Source organism: Vigna umbellata, chromosome 3 (assembly GCF_029865625.1).
Source record: "Vigna umbellata cultivar VRB3 chromosome 3, Vumbellata_1.0, whole genome shotgun sequence".
NCBI classification, from domain to species: Eukaryota; Viridiplantae; Streptophyta; class Magnoliopsida; order Fabales; family Fabaceae; genus Vigna; species Vigna umbellata.
Genome location: NC_142167.1, coordinates 3,644,306 through 3,671,708, shown reverse-complemented (window position 1 = coordinate 3,671,708; position 27,403 = coordinate 3,644,306). Strand labels below are relative to the sequence as shown.

The 27,403-nt window shown below is 35.1% G+C and overlaps 2 protein-coding genes and 1 long non-coding RNA gene across 3 annotated transcripts; 1 reads left to right on the top strand and 2 right to left on the bottom strand.

The window, feature by feature from the left end:
* The first annotated feature begins 5,513 nt into the window (after positions 1 to 5,513).
* LOC124840440 (putative sodium/metabolite cotransporter BASS1, chloroplastic) lies at positions 5,514 to 10,580 on the top strand. Its single transcript, XM_047316497.2, has 7 exons — positions 5,514 to 6,069; positions 6,559 to 6,652; positions 6,733 to 6,766; positions 6,855 to 6,909; positions 9,709 to 9,792; positions 9,881 to 10,168; positions 10,298 to 10,580. The coding sequence occupies exons 1-7, from the start codon at positions 5,557 to 5,559 to the stop codon at positions 10,448 to 10,450; spliced, it is 1,221 nt and encodes a 406-aa protein (XP_047172453.2). The 5' UTR covers positions 5,514 to 5,556; the 3' UTR covers positions 10,451 to 10,580.
* Positions 10,581 to 16,354: 5,774 nt separating this feature from the next.
* Positions 16,355 to 19,189, bottom strand: LOC148201428 (uncharacterized). Its single transcript, XR_015785164.1, has 3 exons — positions 18,676 to 19,189; positions 18,480 to 18,569; positions 16,355 to 16,651 (listed from the first exon to the last, which is right to left on the bottom strand). It is a non-coding gene; the product is annotated as an uncharacterized LOC148201428 (long non-coding RNA).
* LOC148201427 (uncharacterized) lies at positions 19,188 to 26,769 on the bottom strand. The gene is made up of 7 exons (XM_088108889.1): positions 26,254 to 26,769; positions 26,058 to 26,147; positions 22,285 to 24,229; positions 21,798 to 22,055; positions 20,990 to 21,332; positions 19,237 to 20,748; positions 19,188 to 19,195 (listed from the first exon to the last, which is right to left on the bottom strand). The coding sequence occupies exons 3-7, from the start codon at positions 23,695 to 23,697 to the stop codon at positions 19,188 to 19,190; spliced, it is 3,534 nt and encodes a 1,177-aa protein (XP_087965015.1). The 5' UTR covers positions 23,698 to 24,229; positions 26,058 to 26,147; positions 26,254 to 26,769.
* Positions 26,770 to 27,403: the final 634 nt, after the last annotated feature.

Sequence of the window (27,403 nt, the reverse complement as noted above, 5' to 3'; positions counted from 1 at the left end):
GGCCTCGGTCTTGGGCAAACATTCACCGGCGGCACCCCAAACTTCACCATTGCACCCTTACGTTCATTTGGGCCTGGGCTGGACGAAGCAGAGTAGCAATACTGGTTTTTATCTCTCTACACCCTTATGTTTATTGGGTTGTTTTGTTTTATGCTCTTTAATGTTTTTTTATCTTTTACTTGATTGTTTTCTTTTTATATTATTGTATGTGGCCATGTATGATAACTCCACTCTTGTATATTGTATTTTATGTTTCTGCTGGGTTTGTTCATTTGCCACAATATATATATATATATATATATATATATATATATATATATATATATATATATATATATAATATAATATAATATAAAAATTAAAAATAAAAGACAAAAAGGAAAAAATATAAAATTAAAATTACAACAAAAATGATTTCTTAAATATGTAAATAACGGTATGAGCACTCGTGTGATCGTCCGCATCTTCCTAGTGCTTAATACATTTTTTCTTTTTTAAACATAAATTAAAAATAACAAAAAAATGTTTTAAAGGTTAAGCACACGTGTGATCGATCGCATCGTCCTTGTGCTAAAAACGTTTTCTCTTTCTTTTATAAAAAATACCAAAAAATATTTTAAAGGTTAAGGACATGTGTGATCGCTCGCATCGTCCTTGTGCTGAAAACCTTTTCTCTTTCTTTTATAAAAAATACCAAAAAAATATTTTAAAGGTTAAGCACATGTGTGATCGTTCACATCGTCCTTGTACTGAAAACATTTTCTCTTTCTCTTATAAAAAAATACCAAAAAAATATTTTAAAGGTTAAACACATGTGTGATCGCTCGCATCGTTTTTGTGCTAAAAGTCTTTTCTCTTTCTTTTATAAAAAATACCAAAATATGTTTTAAAGGTTAAGCACATGTGCGATCGTTCGCATCGTCTTTGTGCTAAAAACCTTTTCTCTTTCTTTTATAAAAAATACCAAAAATATGTTTTAAAGGTTAAGCACATGTGTGACTGCTCGCGTCGTCCTTATGCTAGAAAGCTTTTCTCTTTCTTATAAAAAATAACAAAAAATATTTTAAAGGTTAAGCACACGTGTGATCACTCGCATCGTCCTTGTGTTGAAAACCTTTTGCTCTTTCTTTTATAAAAAAAAAATACCAAAAATATGTTTTAAAGGTTAAGCACATGTGTGATCACTCGCATGGTCCTTATGCTAAAACCTTTCCTCTTTCTTTTATAAAAAATACCAAAAATGAAAAACCTTCAAAAACTAAAAACATCCATTTTGAATAAACAATCTTTCAGCCATAAAAACATCCTTTTTGAGCAAGCAATCTTTCAGCCAAAATTACGTGATCCTTGATTCTCCATCAAGAGTGAAGATACGTAGGAGAAAGGCTAGTCCTTGTCAGGTTCACTTCCCCAAAAATCCAAATTTATCCATAATCAATTTCTCAAACAATTCCTCAAACAAACTTTTCAAGCAGTTTCTAAAAGAACTACGTAACCCTGATTTCTCATTATGAATGAGAATACGTAGGAGCGAGGTCAATCCTTGTCGGACCCAAAAAACTAAAAAATATATTTTGTTTCTTTAGAGTTTTATTTTAGGGGATAATTTAAACATTTTGAAAACCACATCATATTCGCGTATTTAGTTAAAGGTACTGCCTTCGGACAGGCGTTGTAGGGTGCTAATACCTTCCCTACGCGTAACCGACTCCCGAACCCAGAATCTCATTTTCGTAGACCATGCCTTATCATTTTATGGTTTTTCCGTAGTTTTCCAGAATAAACTATGGTGGCGACTCCAATCTCTTTTCCAAACCCGTTTCTTTTTTGGATCGTTGTCCCGTCGGGATTCCGATTGTGACAGAACCGAGCGCTTATTTCGAAGTCGAGCACTACTGAGACCGAGTGCTTGGTTTATGACCGAGCATTACTGAGATTATACAATGAAGGAATATATTATAATTACAAAATACATATGACTTATTTTCAACAAAGGATAAATATAATATTTAAGAATTTAGGTATTATTGAATATCTTAACTAAGCTGATTAAAGAAGTACAAATAAGAAACTATACATAGACCGAACGCTTATTTACATGTATAATAGTACCAAACCGATCGGTCATTAACTGAAATTCTCTACAGAAGAATCCAGTTCAGACCGAATGCTCAAAGGAAAATCTAACGATCAATAATGATTCTCGGTGTCAAACACAGGATTATGCAGAAAGCTGCCTATTGAAGATCAAACCCTATATCAACCCAGTTTACCTCAGTTATAAATCATCCACTCATATAAACAATCATGTAGTAGCACCAATACTTCATATTCATCAAATAATCAAACAAACATACAACCATTCAGAACTAATAATCTTAATCAAATTATATAAGCTTCCCTTACCTCTTAACTCAGCCGAACACTCACGCTTGCAGAATAATGGCTCACCTCTACAAATTCTTCTACCCTTAGAGTTCATCAATTACGAAACAGTTCAAACCAACAACTTGATCAGTGCAAAGTGAAGCTCTTGGCACCAGGAGGACTCAAGCGCTACCTGAACGATGATCAGAAGAAGAAAATGGTACGATTTTGTAAAGAGAAGAAGAAGATTGTAGAGAGAAGAGGAGAAAATGAAAGGTTTAGAAGGTTGAAGATGAATGATGCATGCAGAGAAAGTGACACGAAATTTGAAAGTTTAAGTTTTACATAACCATCAAAACCGATCGGTCACTCAGCTGCTCACACCTGTCTTCCACTTTCTGATTTTCACTAACACCTGGCTTCCACTCACACAGGATTTTTAAGGGTTCTGACAGAAAACTTCCAGAATCTACACTCTAAATTTCTTCCTATTCTAAATTATTCCTAAATTTTATTTCTCACTAAATTTCTCTACTTTTTGGTGCAAGTTCAGCCTCCCTCATGCTTGCTATTTATAGGCCAAAATTTGGCACTATTTTAGTTTTTTTTTCTTTTTTTTTTTTACAAAAACTTCTAATATGTTCTAAAAATTTTGAATCATTCCTTCTAAAATTACTATAATTCTCTATCATGAATTTATATAGGTTGGGTCTATCAAAGAGGAACCAGGAAGACACAAACACCAAAATCTTAAGGCTATAGGTTAACGAGTCTTTCATCTTTATATAGTCTTCTCCTTTCTCATTTCTATCCAATATAGGACTTAGACTCATACTTGTATTCTCAACTAGACATAAATTTTTGAGTTAACCTTTTTTAAAACTATAAATAATTCACGTATGTTAGAGTTATTTTTTTCAAAACTAAACAAAATTAACGTATGTTATTATAGAAACATGTGTAACATACCTAAAGTTTTGAGTTTCCTTTCTAAAAATTGAATTGAATATGATACGAAATGAAAATTTGAAAAACATAAATTATCTTGAAAGAGAATATACATTTTAAATATAGTTCTCTGTACATAATAAATATTTCTAAAGTCAAAATAAATATATGTAATTTATTTTAAAGTTATAGTTATAATTATAGGGATATTAAATTGTGTTTATTTATGTTATACCAGTGACAATGATGAAATATATAAAATTTAAATGTATTATTTTAGCTCTTTTTAAATTATTGGTCAAAATTTGTAATTGTTTGAAAGAAAATGTTGACCAAGATTCTCTTCTGTCAAGATGGTGATTTGAATCTATATGATTAATGTGACTTAGATAGAAGAAGTTACTTCTTTAATGGTTGATAAATGTCCAATATATACATTAATTTTTATGTCAATTTGACACTATTTTTATTCTGTCAAAACATAGGTAGAAATTACTTGAATTCAACTACTTTTGTAGATTTTGATGATCATAAAGAGTCAAAGGAGAAAATAAAAAAATGGAAGAATTCAAGACAAAACTAACTTTGACAGATCATAAATGCATATTTATATCTTCATTTAGCTTTTAATTTTGAATTTTTAATTGAATTTTTTATTTAAATTTTAATTATGATTTGTTTTAATTAGGTTTATTGAGCATGATATACAAAAACATGCTAAAACTTAGTTGCATAAATGTTTTTTTATATATATTTTGAAATGTGTTAACCGTAACTGTAACTAAGTTGAGCTCATGGAGGTATCAAAATAAATTGGTTAAAGTTTAATGACATCTTAAATATAAATTTAAGGACAAAAAATAATCAAAACCACAAACAAGAAAAATAAGAAAAAATGAAAAAATTTGGCTAAGCTAGGAAAAGGGTACGAAGAACAAAAATTGGACCTTCAATTTTTTTCTATATTTTCTATAAAAAAAACTTTGATAATTGATAAATATTTATGATAAAAGATCATTCTGGGAGAAAATATATATTTAGATATTTTATTTGATATTTTTAAATAATTACCTTATTTAATTACATCAAGTAAATATCAAAAGATAATATTTGTCAAATCTTTTTTAATTTAGCAAAGATCTTTTCAATTTGTGCAATAATCAAATATATCTTGAAGATATTAGATTATTTAGAAGATAATTGGAGGATATTACATTATCAGAAAAAAAAATTATAACAATAGAAAAGTTCAAAACAAAACCCAATCCAATTTCTATATAAAAAGACATTAGGGATTTAATTTCGTCATCTCCACCATCTTTTAGGCTTTCTTCACTTGAATGGATTTGGGGGAAAGTCATTCAGGAGATTTAAGAGGATTTGAAATTTTTGTTTATTTGAATGGATTTGCAGGTAAATGAGAGTAAATTTGAAAGTAAATATCTTTAATCTGTCACATCAATCAAATCTTGTACTAATCAAACTTTAGTTCCAAATTCATTCTCATTTACCTCAAAATCCACTCAAATAAACAACAAAAAATTTACTTTCAAATCCTCTCAAATCTCCTCAATAACTCTCCTCCAAATCTATTTAAGTTAACAAAGCCTTATGTTCTCCATCCTCACCTATTTTATTTTTATTTCTACGTTCTATTGAGAAGTATGTTGTAATTTCTTAATGGATTATAAGATTAGATGAATAAATTTATTTATTATTTTAATTCTTTGTGTGATTTATTTTTATTTATGTCTTTTGTCTTTTAATAAAATAAAAGTAATAACTTTTATAATATAGCAAATTAGTATTGTATTAATTTTACATAACATATCAATCATAACATATTAATCATATAAGTTTAAGAATTTTTAATTTTAATTAAGAATTTTGATTAAATTTAAAAACTTTCATATAATTAAATGAATTTTTATCAATAATTGAAAATATATTTTGATTAAAAATAAATACTTTAACAAAAATTAATGAATAATATACTATAATTAATTAGTTTTTATTTAATAAAAAATAAAAAAAATAAACATACTAATATTTAATTAAAAATTTATTTTTAAATAAATTTACTGTGATTAATCTACGAGTTGTTATCTTTAAAAACTAAATGTATAAAGTTTTAAAAGAAAGAATTTTAATTTCGCAAATGGTTAAAAACATCGTTAGAGGCTCAAACTTATTAAATCTTAACAGTCATAGTTGTCTTGTCTGCAATTTTAGAAGGCGAAGATGCAAGTATCTGTAGCATGCTCTCCACATCTGTATGGAGCAGCCAAAGGAAGAGTGCAATCACACACCAACCTTGTTCCAACAACCATTTCCCTCAAACCTCACCCTCCTTTGACTTCAACCGAATCATCTTCTAACCTCATACTACGATGCAAGGCTCAGCCTCAACAGCTGCTGAACCTCTGTACATCAAGAATCAGCAGCTTCAGGACTGGTCCAGTTCAGTGTGGCAATTCGTCGAACGGGTACACAGGGAATGAAGGTAGAGGCCTTCGGGAATGGATTGAGCTGGTTGGTGAAGCTCTATCAGCGGCATTTCCATTGTGGGTGACAATTGGGTGCGTTTTGGGGTTGTTTCGACCCAGTTGCTTCAATTGGGTCACTCCAAAATTGAACATTTTTGGCCTCACCGTTATCATGCTTGGTATGGGTATGACCCTCACTCTTGATGATCTTCGTGGGGCTCTTTCCATGCCTAGGGAAGTCCTCTTGGGTTTTGTCCTTCAGTATTCGGTTAGTGTCTTAATTTCCTGAGGTAGTTATCAGCAAGTATAAAAGATTTTGAAGAGCCTTGGATTTTTCTTTAACTAATCATATCATACTACTACTTAAAGTTGAAAGTGACTAGTAATTGAACTTCTGAAAGTGGCTTATGACCCTTTATAAAGTCTTTTCATCAAATGATGTTGAAGTTTGTCAAAAAAAATATTAGGAAGCAACCTCTTGTGTGATGATTAATCTGTATACTCAAACATGTTACTTAAGGGTTGTTTGGTTTGAGAATTTGTTCTTTTTTATTTTACTTTATCACCTTTGTCAAAAATTTGTATGGAAAGCTGTGAAACAAATTAAAGAAATGTTTTCTGTTTCACTTTTTCTTCGGAAAATAGAAGACAAAATAAAAATAGAAAATGTTTCCTCAAACTAAAACTTCGGTTATTTATTTGTATTTGCGATTCATCTTGATGAAGCATCTTTGTGTAAGTTGCTTACAATTTTCAGGTGATGCCATTATCTGGGTTTCTCGTAAGCAAACTCTTGAATCTTCCATCACATTATGCCGCTGGTATAATACTAGTTGGGTGCTGTCCAGGCGGTATGAATTTTAATCTGGTGAATTATATGCTTTTTCTGTCCTCACCTTGCCAACTTTAACTAGTCTTTATTTGGTTGCAGGCACTGCTAGTAATATTATTACATATCTTGCCCGGTATATTAGCCTCAGATCTGCTGTTCCAATTAATGCATTTTATGGATTTGATGAGATAGGGAATCTGATTACCTGTTTGTTTTGCTAGAGGAAATGTGGCGCTTTCTGTGATTATGACAGCTGCAAGCACCATATGTGCCGTGGTTAGTGTATTATAATTTTAGTTCGATTGTTGGTTTCTATTACCATATTATTTAGACATACTTTTGAAAAATATGTTGAGAATACACACACACACACACACACACACACACACACACACATATATATATATATATATATATATATATATATATATATATATATATATATATATATATACTTCAATGTGTGAATGAGAACAACAAGAGGAATTGATGGATTCTTTGTTATGGTATCAAATCAAAGTCTAGGGAGATTTTAGGGCAAACACAAATTTTTGCTGTAGTTTAGCCTCCTTAAGAGATCATGGTTAACATAAAATGAGATGGTGACAAAAGGGTAGATATATCGTACCAGGTGTTGCAGGAACTCAACTGCAACAGTTGTTGTAACTTTTGAGCTTAACCAAAAGGTTGACTACATTGTAAGAACACTAATTTTAGTTGAATTATCGATACAGGAGGCTCAAAACTTGTGATGGGTGATTTGTCTATTTTGAAAAATGTGACCAATTGAAATACTGCTTAGTGGGATTGCCATATGGAAACACAGCAGACGCAAACTAAGAGGGGAGTGTTGTGTTGCCAGGAAGATTGAAGCTTGACAATGTGCTTTATACCCTATGATTAACATGCAATTTAATTTTTGTGAATCAATTAATTGATGAATCAAACTGGGTTGTACACTTCACTACTGGTATTTGTGTTATATAAAATCACCTAACGAGGAAATTGATTGAAGTGGGTTAAATAAGTTAGATAAACTTAAATTATGAAGGGTAGCTTTGTAATTTTGTGAGATTTTATTTTCCAGTGTCGTGGATTAGTTGTACCGCATAAAGTTTTTATTCTTTACTTTGGTTTTTATTTTCAGTTTTACTGTAGCAACCCGGCCAACTTTTGACTGGTCTTATTTTTGTTTCTTGTTTTATTTCGTTTATGTAGTCGGTCCAGTCCATGTGCAAAGCTATTTAAAGGCCATCACAGTTTAATGAATTTGAACACAGAACTAAAATAATGAATATCAGTGTGTGTGCACCGTTTCTTTTTAAGAGAGTGGTATAAGAGAATTTATGCTCTAAGTGTTTAGTGAGAGAGGTAAAGAGAGAGAAAGAGTGAAACAGTATGCGCTTGAATGTCTTGAAAAAAGAGGAGAGATGACAAAAGTTGTGAACAAAATGACCGAGCTACACTTGACAAAGAAGACCAATTATGATAAATGGTGTTTACAAATGAAGTTCTTATGCGATTCCAAAACGTATGGGATACAGTGGAGAGCGGATGCGAAGAACCTGTGGAGGACGAAAACTAGACTGTGACATAGATTACTGTGTTGAAAAAGACGTGAGTGAAAGATAAATTGACTTTGTACTTTTTGTATAATGTGGTGGACGAATCAAGCTTTGAGAAGATAGCAAAAGCGGCATCTTCAAAGGAAGCCTGGAAGATTTTGGAGTTCTTAGCGATATTTTGTAATATATACTTCATTGTGGTGAATGAGAACACCAAGAGAAATTGATGAAGAGTTTGTGAATTTCCTTATGTTTAATGGCGAAAGATAGGGGAGGCATTACAATCGACTGCAAGTGGCCCTATGTGGATTTCTCAAGTCCAATATGATAGTTTTGGTGAACTCTATCTGATAGATTTCTTGAAACAAGAAATCCAGAACTCACCCGGACACACCAACACATAGAGAGAAACATTGAAAAACAGTCTGTATTACTATTCTTGATGACAAAGAATACAAGGTATACAGCCTGAACAGTTTCAAGGGAGCAAGGGAGCACTCTCCCTTCACACAGAATGTAATGGTCCTGTCTCTATGATACAACAAAGCAAAAACATGTCTGTCCCAAGACACCCGTTCCCCCTTATAAAGCTAACCCTTAACAGACAACCAACAGCTAACCTCCCAATGGCCCTAACTGCCCTCCTAACAGCTTATAACAGCTTATGACCTATTTTATTTAGTTTCTCTTCCTCCTTTCATACACTCTCAAAGTCCTATCACTATCTCTCTAGCCTGAACGGTTGGTTAGAATAAGTCATTTCAAGACAAAATTATTCTGAACAATAGAATTCTGCATGAAACATGACATGGGGTCTCAGATTGTTAATAAATTGACTGCTCGGGTTTGAACTTGTGCAATCTTTTGGCTCTCTGGTATTGTAATAATAGTTTAGAGTAATGATAAAACTTAGAAACAGTATCATATAGGTGGTGTTGGTTTTGTTTTTAGATCAGAACAGCTTCAGGTAATTTCATAATAAATATTTCCATTAAAGGTTATAATATTATGAAAGTAAAACTCTAAATTTGATTAAAAAGCAACCACGAAATGTAGTATTGTATATAAGTTTTTTTCTTGAAAGAAAGCTTTAAATATAACATAAGTTTGTTTTATGGAACAATTTGGAGAGTATTTGCTACACATTATAGTGCTGAAGGGTGAATGATTATTTTTGTGTTTTTTTCTGTGTATTTGGCGGTACGATGCAAAAATGTAGTTATTTATCTCATGTTTATTTGAAAGACATTCTACGTTTAACAAAGATTTTACACGAAATTGAATAGAATATCATGTACCTTACATTCGTCAAACTTGTCAAAGCAAATAATATGTTGTAATTCATTTGCTTTATAACACTTATTACAAATAACTGCAGAGATTCTATGAATAACTTCATATTATTGTGACATTCTAATCTGCTTGGCCTAATTGAGTTCTTCAAATAGGGGGAGATGACCAACACTTTTTGAAAACTTTTCTCACATTGGCTGAAAAACTAACATTGCAGGTCATGACTCCTTTTCTGACCACCAAACTTGCTGGTAAATTTGTAACTGTGGATGCATCTGGCTTATTGATTTCAACATTGCAAGTAAGACTTCCTTCTCGAGTTAAAGTTTTCTCCATTTCTAATTTGTTGCTATGCTCCTTTCTCGTTGTCATCCCCTCTCTCTCAACAGGTTGTACTTTTTCCTGTGTTGGCTGGTGCATTTCTAAATCAGTATTTCCAACCTCTTGTTAAACTTGTCAGTCCATTAATGCCGCCCATGGCTGTAGCAGCTGTGGCAATTTTATGTGGAAATGCTATTGCTCAAAGCTCTTCGGCCATCCTTATATCTGGTGGACAAGTGATTTTAGCGTCCTCTCTTCTTCATGCTTCAGGTTTTTTCTTTGGTTATGTAATTACAAGAATGTTGGGGCTAGACGTATCATCATCACGAACCATATCCATTGAGGTTGGCATGCAGGTAAATATAGCACTCTGTATTATAAAATCATGCATTGATTATCAGGTATAATTGCAAGAGTGCTTGATGCACTGTGGTCATTGCTTTTTGTCCAAAATAATTTACCCATCTCTCCATTTCAAAATGCAGAACTCAGCTCTTGGGGTTGTTCTTGCTACCAAACACTTTGGAGATCCCCTAACTGCAGTACCTTGTGCTGTTTCAAGTGTGATTCAGGCAATCTTTGGGAGCATGCTTGCAGGAATTTGGAGACAATCTATTCCTGCTGAGATGAAACACTGAAAATATGTAACTGGCATTGTATCATTGTTGACTTGTAATAGCCTTCAGTGATTTTCTTTTCAAAGTAACTCGTTGTAAAATGACTTGGTTGGCTTTAGTCTTTTATTAATGTGCCAAGTTGACCTAAGAACTATGCATTCATTAGTTTCGTATGTGACATAACTTATTTATGTCGCACCATTTATGGAACAAAGTAATAGCAAGGTCAAAAATATATATATTGAATAAAATAATGGTTAAATGAAAAAAAAAATCATAAGAATCAAGTTTAACTAAATATTTTAAAGACAAAAAAATACATTTATTTTATTTTACTATTAGTAGCAAGCCTCTTACAAACTTTGATAAGAAAAATGCAATGTAGAATGATTATCTATTTTTCTCTCTAACCCAAACTTATTTTTAGTCTCCGTAAAATAAATAAATTTTGATTTTTTCTTTTTTTGATATTTGACATTCATATTTTTAGTATTTATAATGAGTATACAAATTCCAAGTATTCATTTTATGGCCTTATAAATAGGGAGACATATGTACTGGGTTGTAAACACACAAGAAGTTGTATAGGTTCACTTACAATTATATACCCTATAGTAAAGTTGATAAACAATATAATTTCTATTCATGCACAACTTACTTTGTGAGTTGTGTTCTTCGTTTTTAGTCGGTGTGACTTTCGGTGTGATTTACATGAAAGAAGTTCTTTATGAGGTTGCGGAGAAGACCTTTTCAACATTACGATTGAAGTTGGAGAAGTTGTTTGTGACGAAATCTATTTACAATAACTTTTTTTGTTGAAGAGGAGGTTGTTTGGGCTATGTATGAAAAGGTTTATCTAGATGAGTTCAATTTAATCTTGATGGAGCTTTAGGACTTAAACATCAAGGAATATGATAAAGATACAAAAATGATTTTGCTGGCCTACATGAATGTAGTAAGTTCTTTAAGCGTAGTGATAACACTTGAAGAGGATAAGTCTAACTTCTATACAAGTGAGATTCACCTCAAGGCTTCTGAGAGTAAGACTTTGGAGAGTATTGAAAGTGGACTTTAACCTAACTCAATTCTGTAAAACTGATTTGTAAGGTGAGATTTACACTCATTTATATATTCTAAATTGACCTTATTTTTAGTTGATGTGAAACTTTCAACAAAAAAAACACATTATCTTTAGGGTTGATGGTTTTCGAGAAAGACAAGAGAATTAAGAATTCTAGGATGACGAATTGCAGACATTTCAAGTAGCATGGAATGAGAGATTATCCAAGACTGGGGAAGTAGGATCAAGTGATAGCTACAATTCAGAAGGTGAAGTTCTTTGAAGATAACATGGTGTTGAATTGTCTCGAGACAACATGTGTTTGATAGGTGAATGTTGGATTTTGGGTGTTCCTTTCAAATATGTCCTCAAAGGGACTAGTTTACCGCATTTGACGAGTTAGATGGTGATAACTTTTTGTCTTTGCAAGATGGTTGGTATAGGTTGTATACAAATAAAGATGCATAATTTCATAATTAATATATTGACCAATGTTAGATTTATTCTATAGTTGAGGAAGAACCTTATATGTTATGTATGTACATTAACCAATTCATGCATAGTTTGTGGTTCTTTCATAGGAATGTCATTAGACGATGCAGTGAGATAATATTTAGGCGATGATGCATGAGCTTTGCTAAGAAGCTTTTGTTCCTCAAATCCATTCATACTTTTATTATGGGGTTTCTCTGAATTTGTTTCAAGGAGATCAAGGGACTTCCCACAAGCAGTGGATTGATATACGACCTTTCTTATTGTAGAATTTTCAGTTAGCAAATGTATTAGTGCGTATTTGATTTTTGATATTACTCCAACCAAATATTAAACAATTAATGTATGGATAAATGTTAATTTGACTTTTCTCACAAGATTTGGTCTTGACTTATATGGACTAGGTAAAAAAACTCAAAGTAAAAAATGTTTTATTGAAAAAATTCATGAAATCAAAATATATATAAAAATCATGTAGGTCAAGGACAGTCTATGAACCTTCTTGTTAAAGGCAATATTCCTTTTGAATATAAGAAAAAAATACAGTTAAGTTTTAATTTATCACAAATTTAAGTGTTTTTAATTTGTTAAATAACTATATACAAACATTTTAATTAGACTAATATAGATTTTATAAGATGTTTCAATAAACTTGGTTGCTTACTTCTATAGGAAAATTATGTAGTAACATAGGACTTTGAAATCCTTAAGTGATTAAACAAATTTTTAAAGTATATAAGAGTCATTTAATTTTCATCTAGATTTTGAACCAAAACGAAATAAGACATCCCAATTTGAAAGTTTAAAATAATTAATTTATGAAATTTTTATTATATTTCTTTTTCTTTTTTTTAAATGTATGACTTAAATTTATATTTAAATTCTATCAATTATTTATTTCTCTTTAATAATTTATTTATATAAATATAAATATATATATATATATATATATATATATATATATATATATATAATGTCAAATATTTCATTAATATTTGTATTTGATTTATATATAAAAATAATCAAATAAGAGTTTTAAATATAAAATTAACTTTTAAAATAATGTAATGATATATTTAAAATATAATAACGAAAAATATAAGTTAAAACTTGTATATTAGGGAATGTAAAGTGAAACCAAATCGAGTTGCGTCCAAGTCAAGACAAGTTGGACCTAATACCTCTACCTACTCCTAATGACTTTAATCACAAGAAAGGGGTATTTAAGATTGAATTTATGAAGTAAATGCATGAGAGGGTGATATACCAAATACAACAACAAATACAGAAATATAAGAAATATATGAAACAAAACCATAAGAAGAAAAGGGAAGTCATTTTTTAGGAAAAGGATTGGGTTTGGCTCTATTTAAGAAAATATAGATTTCCAAAACAAAGAAAGTCCAAATTCAACTCCCATGGGAATGATCCTTTCCAAGTTGTCAAAAGGGTCAACAACAAAGCATATATGTTAGATTTTCCTTGTGATTATGAAGTAAATGCTACTTTAAATGTTAATGATCTTATTTCTTTTGCAATAAACAAATATGATGAGACAGACACTCCAAATTTAAGGTCAAATCCTTCTTAAGAGGGAGGGGATGATGACAAACCCCTAACCAAGGGACCAACCATAAAAGTTATAGCAAGAAGGATCCAAGATGATTATGTTTCATCTAAGTTAAACAAGTCCAAGTTGATGTTCATTTGGGCTAAGGAGATGTGAAGACTTAATCTAGGATTCTTTTATAAATATTATAATACAAGTTTTTGGGCCTTGTATAATGGATCAACTAGTATAAGATTTATTATTTGTACCTTGTATTTGGACCATAGTTTGAGCTTGGGCCTAGTAGTCTAGTTTGGGCATAAAAGGAGATGGACCTAATTTTGAGTCCATGAGTGTGACGCATGGAATTAAGGTTTTTTAAATCCTAACTTGAGACAAGCTTGGATAACAACTCTCTCATTTAGCTTCTCATGGTGTAAAACATGTGCTTGCTTAAGTGGCAAGTCACACCTTAAGCATGTTAGCTTTTGGCTTCAAAATTCAAATTTCAAGATTTTTTTTAGGCTCTCCTTTTTAAACCATTTTAGGGTTAGCTTGGCCTTTAAATAAAGACCTTCACTCGTGTAACTTTTAGCTTGAATTTAAGTAATGAAATGGTGCCCAATTGTGTGCACAAGCCTATTGTTTGAGCTACCTTATAGTAAAATTCTCCTTAGACTACTCTAGCTTCCTTTCCTAAGAGTTGGTTTCATCTCTCTTGGAATTCATTAACCAAATCTGAACCAAAACACTTCAATCATCCATCATTCTCTTAGCTTTCGTGCCACTCAACCTCATGATTTCATCTTCTTCCACCATGGATGCAAGTAAGCTTGGAGGAAGGTCATCATCATGTTAGGCCTAACTCTAGTTAAGATAAGTTAGGATTAGGTTAGGCCGATTGAACTTAGGCTAAACCGATTTAAGTCATGTTCAGGAAGTTGAAGTCATGCATATACTGAGTCAAATGAAACACCACTTCATATGGGTTGGTAGACCCAAACTTATGTTAAGTTAGGCATAACCCAAGGTAGGATGGGCTCAATTGAAGCAATCTTAGATTAAGAAATTAGGATGGATTGAACGAAGCGAGCTTAAATTGAGCTTAGTCATATCGATTCAATGTTAACTTCAATTGAATTGGATCAAATTGAGTTATGCTTGATTAAGTTGAATTGATGTCAAGTTTGATCTAGCTAAACCAAGTCTACATTAGACAAGATTCAACCAAACTGAGTTTAAATTGAACCAATTCAAATCAAAATTTGACCGAGTTTAAATTGAACCAATTCAAATCAAAATTTATATATAATTTTAATGTAATTGATAAATTGGGTTTAATTTAAATTAAATTAGATTAAAAAATCTAAATTAATTTTCAATTAAAATAACTATTGATTTTATTGAATTTGGATATATTCGATTTTGAAAAATCCAATACACTGTTTTCGTGCATAGAGATTAAATGGTACAGTTAAAATATATAATTGGATCTCAACTTCGATGACAATCTATTTCTTTTATATTTTAGCCTTTCAAACACAATACTTGATTTGCATCTTAAATCATATTCCAATTAATAGCTCCGATTTTTGGATGATTTTGAAAGGGAGAAATCTATGGTGGTATATAGATGTTAGATATTTTTCATTTTTGTTTGCTAGGGAATTAACAAGAATTTAAGGTAAAAAAAAAAACATCCTAGATCCCACTCAATTTTATTTCCTTATTTATTGAATAAGATTTGAATTTGATATAAAGAAAATTTAACATGAATATAAAAGATTAAGACATTTTCTAATCCAAAATTTTTAAATAGATCCTATTCATGCATGTTACTCTTCATACATTGTTTCACTTGAACTCATACGTGACCAACCTAAAGTGTAGAAATGGAAGTTTCTAGTACTCCTGGGGAATAAGGTTCCAGAATTCATGAGAATAACTTTGTATAAAGGTATGGTATGCACACATGAAATTGATTACGTCACAGATGAATGGCCCAAATACGATCTTCCTTAGATTTGGTGCCAAATATTGCTAAGATTACGACAATAAGTTACTTCAAATAAAATCTACAAACATTTCTTTTTCTGGATCCACTGATCTCTTTCCATCATTGCCTTAAAGGTAAAGAACTCCACAAAAACAAAGAAAAAAAAATAGCTATACAAATAAATTAATGATAATTGTTTATTTTAGCAAGTGGTTCCAATAATAAACGCAATACTATCACTTCTCTATTATTCAAATCTCATAAATAATACCCTAGCTCGTATAAAAAATATTGTCTCAACATATATGTCTCCTCCGTACATGTTAATATATTTTAGAAATATAGAAAACATAACCAATAATATAAAAATATTTCCACCAATAAATTGCAGCTTATTTTTTAATTAAATATTTTTGTATTTTTAAAGAAACAAATTCCACTTTAACCATTAACCATATTTAAGGATAGGAAAATAAAAAGATACACTGTCAGCATTTATATATGTATATTTTATTTTTTGTATATTATTTTTATATATTATAATTTATGTTAAATTATTTAATTATAATAATCAATTAAAAATTAATTTATAAGTATTAGTTGTTTAAATAATAATATTATTATATGTTTACATTTTAATAAAATACAAAAAATTGTAATTTTTAAAATTGTAAAGTTTTTATTGTAATTTTAATTAATCAATTGGTTTAAAAATTGTACTATAATATTCAGTGATAAACTAAATTAATTTCTGTAACATCCCAAAATACAGTAATCACTATAATTCAGAATTAATTACAATTAACAGTAATCACAAACAATCTTTGCATTTAAAACTGGATTGAAAAGCCTAACGGCATCAGTACAGAGGACGCGTGTAAACGCATACAATAAAACCAAGAATGAACGCTCTTAAATACATAAACTAACGTGCACCAAAATACAATCAGAGATGAATAAGACGAACGGCCTTACAAAATAGGTGGCCGAACGTTATAACTATGCTAACATGTACAGCCTAAATCAAACGAGCACTCTAAGGCTCGGCCTTTACTTCAACTTCAACCAGATTGGAGTCGTCCAAATTTTCTTCTTCCAGCATTGCTTCAAGGGATGCACCACCATCTGCTCACATCCACAACGGATGATCATTGCATTTGACAAGACGGAGTATACATGTACAGTAGACAACACAATGGAAATGCAAGGGTAAGCTTATAATATTTAATTTATACAATCAACACATACAGTTACATTTCTAAACACACATACAGCATGTAATTCATCAAATAATAATCATATAAAGGCATATAATAAGACAGACCGTCCGGACTGTATGAACCATGTAGTTACAGGCGTCCTTGCACCCGAGTGGTGTAGTAACTGGGTAACACCAAACAGCTGCCACTCGAGGTAAGTCCGTTCTTACGTCGCCCATGTTAACTTATGGACTAAGGACCTCCTGCCATTCCCACGCATGACTACCCCCTTCTACTTGAAGAGGTGTATCACGGAATATCAGGATGGACCAAGCCAGCATTAACTAACCACAGTCATACTTTACCAATTCAATATTCAATCATATAAGAGACGTTCCTCCCTGGAACGCTCGTAAAAATCCAATTCCAATAATTCGTTCAACATATCATTCGTCCACATTAAACATTTCTCATTTTCACATTTTCATTCTATGTTCCACTCTCTTAACATTAACGTCATGCATTCTTTACTCAAATAAAACGAACTTATTACAGAACCTTTGATTTCACGTTTCTGAACAAAAGAAACGAACTCTTATTCACTGATGGACATTAAGAATTCTTAAAGAATTTAGATGAGATTGAATTTAGAAGTTCAGAATAATACTTAGAAGATGTTGAGTACAAGAACTTTAGGTTGAATCAAAAGAAATAATTATCTTACAGAATAACTTAGATAAATAACCAGAATATTTAAAGTACAGAAACAACTCTTACTGTCAATGAATGAACGTTCAGAAATTTACTTTGGACGAACGTCAATTACGTTCGCTCAGAATTCAATAATAAGGACGAGCGTTCAGTTAGAAACCGAACCCTGCTGTGGACGAACGCTAGGTCAATGACCAAGCACGAATCAGCACTAACGCTGGTTATAACCCAAGCGCTTTATAGGACGAGCGTTTCGGTATAGGACCGAACGCCAACTTTGGACGAACGTTCAGTTTAAGGACGAACGCTCTCTAGAACTAACGTTCGACATAAGGTCGAACAACAATAAGGACGAACGCTCGACATGAGGCCGAACGTCATTGAGGACGAACGCTCGACTTAAGACCGAACGTCACTTATTTATAAAGTTTTAAATATTGATCTATACTGAGCAGAACGAACGCTCATTCACTCAATTGGGGGACGCTCGTTCTCGAGCAGAATTCATTCCAAATGAATGAATTCCAATCTAAGTCATGTTAATCAAAACCGAACGGTCTAAGACCGTACAGTGACGAACGTCCTTTTAGCAACAGAGAATGATCAGAAAATTTAGATTTTTCACACTTAGCAGAATTTTTCCAGATTTCCATTTTCCAACTTTATACTTCCATTTCAGGTTTAATTCCCTTCAAACATCATCATCATGCAGATTTCAACATTTAAAATCATTCCAACCACACAATAGCCATTCTCCATTCATCCATAATCAACTCAACATGCATTTAAAACAAATTCAACATCAAATATAATTCATACAAGCCGTATCAGTTCATGACAGATTCATCCAAACCAGAATGCATATCAGATATCAGTGATCATTTCTAACAACTCAACTTCATATTTTTCACACATGCAAAACAAACCAGAAATCATATTCCATATCAGTAAACGTTTCAAAATACTCAAACATCATGCTTTCCATACATGCATCTCAGATCATAAATCAAACAGTATAAATTAAACATATAAACTTCCCTTACCTTATCAAGCAGTTCACTTCAATTGTTTAGAGTTTCTTTCGTGCTCTTACAGCTTTCTATCAGACTTTCACTCAACCACCTCCACTTAATCTAACACACCAAAACCGTAAGCAGATCAGACTTCTAACTTATGCATGCAACCAGAATTTTGGTGTGCATGAACCAAATGGACGAAGGTGCAGAGATGAGAACTTACCAGTTCAGTTCTCAATTCTGTTCGGATCAGAATGAGGTTCACAGTGCAGGGAAGGTTTCTATGGTGTCTGAAACAAGATCAAAGGTTTTCTGGTGAATTTTCTTAGGAAGAAGATGAAAACAGTTTAGAGAGAGGGCAGAGAATTTTGGAAGCATAAATTCTGAGAAGAAGATGAAGCATGCAGGAGGAAGAGGGAGAGTTTTTCCAGAATTATTTTTCTCTTTCCCTGCAGAATAAACTCCCCATCCTCCACACGCCACTTGTCTCCCACTAACCTTCTCAGAATGCTCCAACCGTGACACATGGCAGGCGCATGCAGTGGAAAGGTGAGTGCATTTTGACGTGTCACGGTGCATTAAATAGTGATCAGAGATTGATTTAATGTGTACTAATTATCAGGTTCTCACATTCCCCCTAACTACAAAAATTTTCGTCCTCGAAAATTCTAAAGCTTACCAGGGAATAGGTGAGGGTACAACTCCTTCACAGTCTTTTCCACCTCCCATGTTGAGTCACCAGTCTTGGCATTCCACATTACTTTCACGAGATGAACATCTTTGCCTTTGTAGAGTCTGGTGCGGCTGTCTTCCACACAAACAGGTTGCATCTCCAGTGTCCGGTCTGGGCGAATTTGGATGTCTTCTAACTCCAGCACGTGTGAGGGATCAGCCATGTACTTCTTGAGTTGTGAAACGTGGAAGACTGGATGAAGGTTGGACAGTTGAGGTGGTAACGCCAATTCATACGCCACTGCTCCAATCTTCTTTAGAATTTGATAAGGGCCAACGTACTTTGGTGATAGCTTCTTTGGACGAAGAATTCTCCCTACTCCAGTGATAGGATTCAGCCTTAGAAACACGTGGTCTCCAGCAGCAAATTCTAAGGGTCTTCTCCTCTTATCAGCATACGATTTCTGCCTGCTTTGAGACGTCTTCAATCGCTCCTGGATCAGTTTCACTTTTTCTGTTGTTTGCTGAATTAATTCTGGTCCAGTTAATGCAGTTTCACCTTCTTGGAACCAACACAGAGGAGTTCTACACTTTCTTCCATAAAGAGCTTCGAACGGTGCCATTCCTATGCTTGCTTGATAGCTGTTATTATATGTGAATTCAACAAGCGGCAGAACTTCATCCCACACTCCCACATGATCTATAACGCATGTCCTCAACAAGTCTTCAAGAGTCTGGATGGTTCGCTCAGATTGGCCATCCGTCTGAGGGTGATATGCAGAACTCATCTGCAATTTGCTTCCCAATTCGCCTTGCAGTGATTGCCAAAACCGAGATGTAAATCTCGTGTCTCGGTCAGAAATGATGCTTGAGGGCACTCCATGAAGACGAACGATCTCCTTGATATACAACTTAGCCAAATTCGTCATTGACATCTTCAAATTCACTGGTAGGAAGTGAGCGCTCTTCGTTAGTCTGTCCACGATCACCCAAATTGAGTCATGATTCCTCACTGTTCGTGGCAGGTGAGTCACAAAATCCATGGAGATGCTGTCCCACTTCCATTCTGGAATTTCCAGTGATTGAAGCAACCCTCCTGGACGTTGGTGTTCAGCCTTTGCACGTTGACAGGTCAAGCAAGATGCCACAAAGCGTGCAACATCACTCTTCATTCCAGGCCACCAAAACGATTTTCGTAGGTTTTGATACATCTTAGTCATGCCAGGGTGCATGCTAAGACGACTGTGATGAGCTTCCTCCAAAATAATCCGCTTCAGCTCGCCATCGTTGGGAATGCACGTCCTACCAAGGTAACGTAACATACCATCTGTTCCAGCATTAAACTCCTTAGCTTTGTCTGTACCGAGTGCATCAAAGATCTTCACCAATTCTTCATCCTCTCTTTGCTTCATCCAAATTCTGTCAAACACATCACTGGAAATTCTAAGATTACAGCACCTTATCACATCCGCTCCTAGATCAAATTGTAATCTCAAATCCCTAAAACTCTCCACCAAATTAAACTCTTTCACCATCATAAACGAAACTTGCACTGCCTTCCTGCTCAGAGCGTCTGCCACTACATTGGCTTTCCCAGGGTGATACAGCAGTTCGAAATCATAATCTTTTAAAAAACTCCAACCAACGTCTTTGCCTCATATTCAGCTCCCTCTGATCAAACAAATATTTGAGGCTCTTGTGATCACTAAAGACTTGAAATGTTGATCCGTATAGATAGTGCCTCCAAATCTTTAATGCGAACACAACTGCTGCTAACTCCAAATCGTGAGTGGGATAATTCTTTTCATGAATCTTCAACTGGCGAGACGCGTAAGCTACTGCACGTCTCTCTTGCATGAGCACACAGCCTAAACCATGGTGAGAAGCGTCACAGTATACTTCAAATGGCTTGGACGTGTCTGGAATAATTAAAACTGGGGCGCTCGTCAGTTTCGCCTTCAGCTCTTGGAACCGTTCCTCACACACATCAGTCCAAGCGAATGGATGATCCTTTCTAGTCAACTGAGTAAGTGGAGCCACTATCTTGGCGAACCCCTCTATGAAACGTCTGTAATAGCCTGCTAGCCCCACAAAACTCCTCACTTCTGTGACTGAACGAGGGCTCTTCCAATCCAACACTGCTCTCACCTTAGAGGGATCCACTGAAATGCCTTCAGCCGAGATCACATGTCCCAAAAACTGCACCTCCTTTAACCAGAATTCACACTTTGACAGCTTTGCGTACAACTCTTTCTCCCTCAATACGGTTAGTACTGTTCTCAAATGCTCCTCATGTTCGGCATTGCTTTTGGAGTAGATGAGAATATCATCTATAAACACAACTACAAACTTATCCAAATAGGGTCTGAATATCCGGTTCATGTAATCCATGAAGATGGCTGGAGCGTTCGTTACTCCGAATGGCATGACCACGTACTCATAATGTCCATAACGTGATCTAAATGCTGTCTTCTGGATGTCGTCCTCCTTAACCCTTATTTGGTGATATCCTGAACGCAAATCAATTTTTGAAAATACCGTTGCTCCATGCAGCTGATCCAGCAAATCGTCTATCCTTGGCAACGGGTATTTGTTCTTGATGGTCAGCTTATTTAATTGCCTGTAGTCTATACATAACCGAGAGCTACCATCTTTCTTTTTCACCAAGAGTACAGGAGCTCCCCATGGTGATACACTTGGTCTGATGAATTGCTTCTCCATAAGTTCTTCAATCTGTTTCTTAAGCTCGGTCAATTCTGCAGGCGCCATCCGGTAAGGTTGAACAGATATAGGTGCAGCTGTTGTCACCAAATCAATGGTGAATTCAATCTCTCTAACAGGAGGCAATCCTGGTATATCTTCTGGAAATACGTCCAGAAATTCCTTCACGACCGTGCTCTCAATACTGCTCCCCTTGTTCATCCTGTGCTTCTGCCAACCCCCTTAACTCCTTATCTTCATGCGTCATGATGAGAAAACAGCTTGCACCTTCCATTATATCCTCCTTCAATTGACCGAAAGTTACACCCAAGTATTCTTCATCCTCTTCAGGAAACACTAATTCCTTCTTGCCACAATCAATAATAATATGGTTGGCAGCTAGCCAATCCATTCCTAGAATTATCTCCAAGTCCTTCAAAGGTAAACAGATTAAATTCACCTTATAATTATGCCCCTCTACCACAATAGGACATCTAATGCATACGGTAGATGTCCTAAGCTCTCCAGCCGCTGGTGTTGATACCACCAATTCAAACTGCATATCTCTCTCCACTATTCCCAGCTTTTCAACACACGCCTTCGAGATGAAGGAGTGCGTCGCCCCCGAATCAAACAGCACACAACATTGCATTCCATATAACAAGCAAGTACTGGTGATAAGTGTACCTGAACTTGCTGCTTCCGCACCAGTAATTGCGTACACACGCCCAGTAGCTTGGGCTCGACCACCCCTTCCTTGCTGATTTCTTCCTGCGTTTGGCGGCCTCATCACTGCTCTCCCACCAGAGTTGCACTCATTCGTTCCATGTCCACTTCTTCCGCAACGAGCACAATGTTTTCCTCTCGCCAACTGAGGGCATGATGAACGGTAGTGTGGCCCTCCACACTGAAAACAAGTGATACTACCTTGCTGTCCAGACTGTCCAGCAGGAATCAAGGCTTGAGATCCACTTGTGTTGGCTGCTGGGCGAGCGTAAGGGGATCCTCTCTGATTCACACTCCCCCTTGAGACAATTGGCCCCCTTACTGTTTGCTGTTTCTTATACCGTTCCACCTCTGCTAAATTCTTTTCCAGTACCTTAGCCCTCTCCACCATGGCAGGGAACGTTCGGATGCATAAACTGGAAATCACAACCTTCAGATCACTGCGTAGACCATTCTCAAATTTTCTGCACTGCCACTCCTCACTAGTGGCCATTGTATTGAATCGGACAAGGTGTTTAAACTTATTGGTGTATTCTGATACAGACATTCCACCTTGAACCAGCTGTAAAAACTCCACCTCCTTTGCAAACTTTACGCTGTCAGGGAAATATTCCTCATAAAACTTATTACGGAATACTTCCCAAGTAACAGGGCGGTGAGCGTCTACCAGTATGGCCCTTGTGCTCGTCCACCAATGGCTTGCTTCTCCAGTTAATAAGTATTCTGTATACGCCAACCTGTTCTCATCCGGACACCTTTTGGCGTTAAAAATCCTCTCCATATCCCTCAGCCACTGATCAGCCTCATCAGGGAGGCACTTGCCACTGAACTTAGCTGGGTGATGCTGCAGGAAGCTCTCCAAACTCCACTCGGCAGCAGGTTGAGCAGCGTTTGAAGAAGATGCTCCAGGCGCACCTCTAGTTGCAGCCAAGATTTCCATCAACTGCCTTTGCGTGTTTTCAGAATTGACACGCGAGGCCTCCAAACCTTGCATAGCAGCTTGGTTTTGCTGCATCAAGGTGGCGTTTTGCTCCAGCAACGTGGTATTCTGTTGATGCAATCTTTCCACCACGGTTTCCAACAATCTAGTGTTGTTGGACGTTTCGGACTCATTCGGTTGAGGAGGAGGAGGAAGTCTAGGTGCCATTTGTTCTCTGGATGCAGAGAAAAACAAACGAGCATTAGTTATGTCCAAGAGTTAAAACAATAATAACTCATTAAACATGCAATAAGCACACAGCAAAACACAGTGCACTCATAACCCTACAGTGTCCTTAGAAGAACAAAACTGCTCTGATACCACTAATGTAACATCCCAAAATACAGTAATCACTATAATTCAGAATTAATTACAATTAACAGTAATCACAAACAGTCTTTGCATTTAAAACTGGATTGAAAAGCCTAACGGCATCAGTACAGAGGACGCGTGTAAACGCATACAATAAAACCAAGAATGAACGCTCTTAAATACATAAACTAACGTGCACCAAAATACAATCAGAGATGAATAAGACGAACGGCCTTACAAAATAGGTGGCCGAACGTTATAACTATGCTAACATGTACAGCCTAAATCAAACGAGCACTCTAAGGCTCGGCCTTTACTTCAACTTCAACCAGATTGGAGTCGTCCAAATTTTCTTCTTCCAGCATTGCTTCAAGGGATGCACCACCATCTGCTCACATCCACAACGGATGATCATTGCATTTGACAAGACGGAGTATACATGTACAGTAGACAACACAATGGAAATGCAAGGGTAAGCTTATAATATTTAATTTATACAATCAACACATACAGTTACATTTCTAAACACACATACAGCATGTAATTCATCAAATAATAATCATATAAAGGCATATAATAAGACAGACCGTCCGGACTGTATGAACCATGTAGTTACAGGCGTCCTTGCACCCGAGTGGTGTAGTAACTGGGTAACACCAAACAGCTGCCACTCGAGGTAAGTCCGTTCTTACGTCGCCCATGTTAACTTATGGACTAAGGACCTCCTGCCATTCCCACGCATGACTACCCCCTTCTACTTGAAGAGGTGTATCACGGAATATCAGGATGGACCAAGCCAGCATTAACTAACCACAGTCATACTTTACCAATTCAATATTCAATCATATAAGAGACGTTCCTCCCTGGAACGCTCGTAAAAATCCAATTCCAATAATTCGTTCAACATATCATTCGTCCACATTAAACATTTCTCATTTTCACATTTTCATTCTATGTTCCACTCTCTTAACATTAACGTCATGCATTCTTTACTCAAATAAAACGAACTTATTACAGAACCTTTGATTTCACGTTTCTGAACAAAAGAAACGAACTCTTATTCACTGATGGACATTAAGAATTCTTAAAGAATTTAGATGAGATTGAATTTAGAAGTTCAGAATAATACTTAGAAGATGTTGAGTACAAGAACTTTAGGTTGAATCAAAAGAAATAATTATCTTACAGAATAACTTAGATAAATAACCAGAATATTTAAAGTACAGAAACAACTCTTACTGTCAATGAATGAACGTTCAGAAATTTACTTTGGACGAACGTCAATTACGTTCGCTCAGAATTCAATAATAAGGACGAGCGTTCAGTTAGAAACCGAACCCTGCTGTGGACGAACGCTAGGTCAATGACCAAGCACGAATCAGCACTAACGCTGGTTATAACCCAAGCGCTTTATAGGACGAGCGTTTCGGTATAGGACCGAACGCCAACTTTGGACGAACGTTCAGTTTAAGGACGAACGCTCTCTAGAACTAACGTTCGACATAAGGTCGAACAACAATAAGGACGAACGCTCGACATGAGGCCGAACGTCATTGAGGACGAACGCTCGACTTAAGACCGAACGTCACTTATTTATAAAGTTTTAAATATTGATCTATACTGAGCAGAACGAACGCTCATTCACTCAATTGGGGGACGCTCGTTCTCGAGCAGAATTCATTCCAAATGAATGAATTCCAATCTAAGTCATGTTAATCAAAACCGAACGGTCTAAGACCGTACAGTGACGAACGTCCTTTTAGCAACAGAGAATGATCAGAAAATTTAGATTTTTCACACTTAGCAGAATTTTTCCAGATTTCCATTTTCCAACTTTATACTTCCATTTCAGGTTTAATTCCCTTCAAACATCATCATCATGCAGATTTCAACATTTAAAATCATTCCAACCACACAATAGCCATTCTCCATTCATCCATAATCAACTCAACATGCATTTAAAACAAATTCAACATCAAATATAATTCATACAAGCCGTATCAGTTCATGACAGATTCATCCAAACCAGAATGCATATCAGATATCAGTGATCATTTCTAACAACTCAACTTCATATTTTTCACACATGCAAAACAAACCAGAAATCATATTCCATATCAGTAAACGTTTCAAAATACTCAAACATCATGCTTTCCATACATGCATCTCAGATCATAAATCAAACAGTATAAATTAAACATATAAACTTCCCTTACCTTATCAAGCAGTTCACTTCAATTGTTTAGAGTTTCTTTCGTGCTCTTACAGCTTTCTATCAGACTTTCACTCAACCACCTCCACTTAATCTAACACACCAAAACCGTAAGCAGATCAGACTTCTAACTTATGCATGCAACCAGAATTTTGGTGTGCATGAACCAAATGGACGAAGGTGCAGAGATGAGAACTTACCAGTTCAGTTCTCAATTCTGTTCGGATCAGAATGAGGTTCACAGTGCAGGGAAGGTTTCTATGGTGTCTGAAACAAGATCAAAGGTTTTCTGGTGAATTTTCTTAGGAAGAAGATGAAAACAGTTTAGAGAGAGGGCAGAGAATTTTGGAAGCATAAATTCTGAGAAGAAGATGAAGCATGCAGGAGGAAGAGGGAGAGTTTTTCCAGAATTATTTTTCTCTTTCCCTGCAGAATAAACTCCCCATCCTCCACACGCCACTTGTCTCCCACTAACCTTCTCAGAATGCTCCAACCGTGACACATGGCAGGCGCATGCAGTGGAAAGGTGAGTGCATTTTGACGTGTCACGGTGCATTAAATAGTGATCAGAGATTGATTTAATGTGTACTAATTATCAGGTTCTCACATTCCCCCTAACTACAAAAATTTTCGTCCTCGAAAATTCTAAAGCTTACCAGGGAATAGGTGAGGGTACAACTCCTTCACAGTCTTTTCCACCTCCCATGTTGAGTCACCAGTCTTGGCATTCCACATTACTTTCACGAGATGAACATCTTTGCCTTTGTAGAGTCTGGTGCGGCTGTCTTCCACACAAACAGGTTGCATCTCCAGTGTCCGGTCTGGGCGAATTTGGATGTCTTCTAACTCCAGCACGTGTGAGGGATCAGCCATGTACTTCTTGAGTTGTGAAACGTGGAAGACTGGATGAAGGTTGGACAGTTGAGGTGGTAACGCCAATTCATACGCCACTGCTCCAATCTTCTTTAGAATTTGATAAGGGCCAACGTACTTTGGTGATAGCTTCTTTGGACGAAGAATTCTCCCTACTCCAGTGATAGGATTCAGCCTTAGAAACACGTGGTCTCCAGCAGCAAATTCTAAGGGTCTTCTCCTCTTATCAGCATACGATTTCTGCCTGCTTTGAGACGTCTTCAATCGCTCCTGGATCAGTTTCACTTTTTCTGTTGTTTGCTGAATTAATTCTGGTCCAGTTAATGCAGTTTCACCTTCTTGGAACCAACACAGAGGAGTTCTACACTTTCTTCCATAAAGAGCTTCGAACGGTGCCATTCCTATGCTTGCTTGATAGCTGTTATTATATGTGAATTCAACAAGCGGCAGAACTTCATCCCACACTCCCACATGATC

Bases quoted from the DNA above. Each gene is read 5' to 3' on its own strand.
- LOC124840440 (XM_047316497.2), top strand. From the start codon at position 5,557: ATGCAAGTATCTGTAGCATGCTCTCCACATCTGTATGGAGCAGCCAAA. The intron at 6,910-9,708 runs GTTAGTGTATTA...CTAACATTGCAG, and splicing joins CAAGCACCATATGTGCCGTG to GTCATGACTCCTTTTCTGAC. The intron at 10,169-10,297 runs GTAAATATAGCA...TTCAAAATGCAG, and splicing joins CCATTGAGGTTGGCATGCAG to AACTCAGCTCTTGGGGTTGT.
- LOC148201427 (XM_088108889.1), bottom strand. From the start codon at position 23,697: ATGGCACCTAGACTTCCTCCTCCTCCTCAACCGAATGAGTCCGAAACG. The intron at 22,056-22,284 runs GTGAATTTAATC...GGGGGTTGGCAG, and splicing joins TAGAGGGGCATAATTATAAG to AAGCACAGGATGAACAAGGG. The intron at 21,333-21,797 runs GTACTCTTGGTG...TTCTGGTTAAAG, and splicing joins TATCACCATGGGGAGCTCCT to GAGGTGCAGTTTTTGGGACA.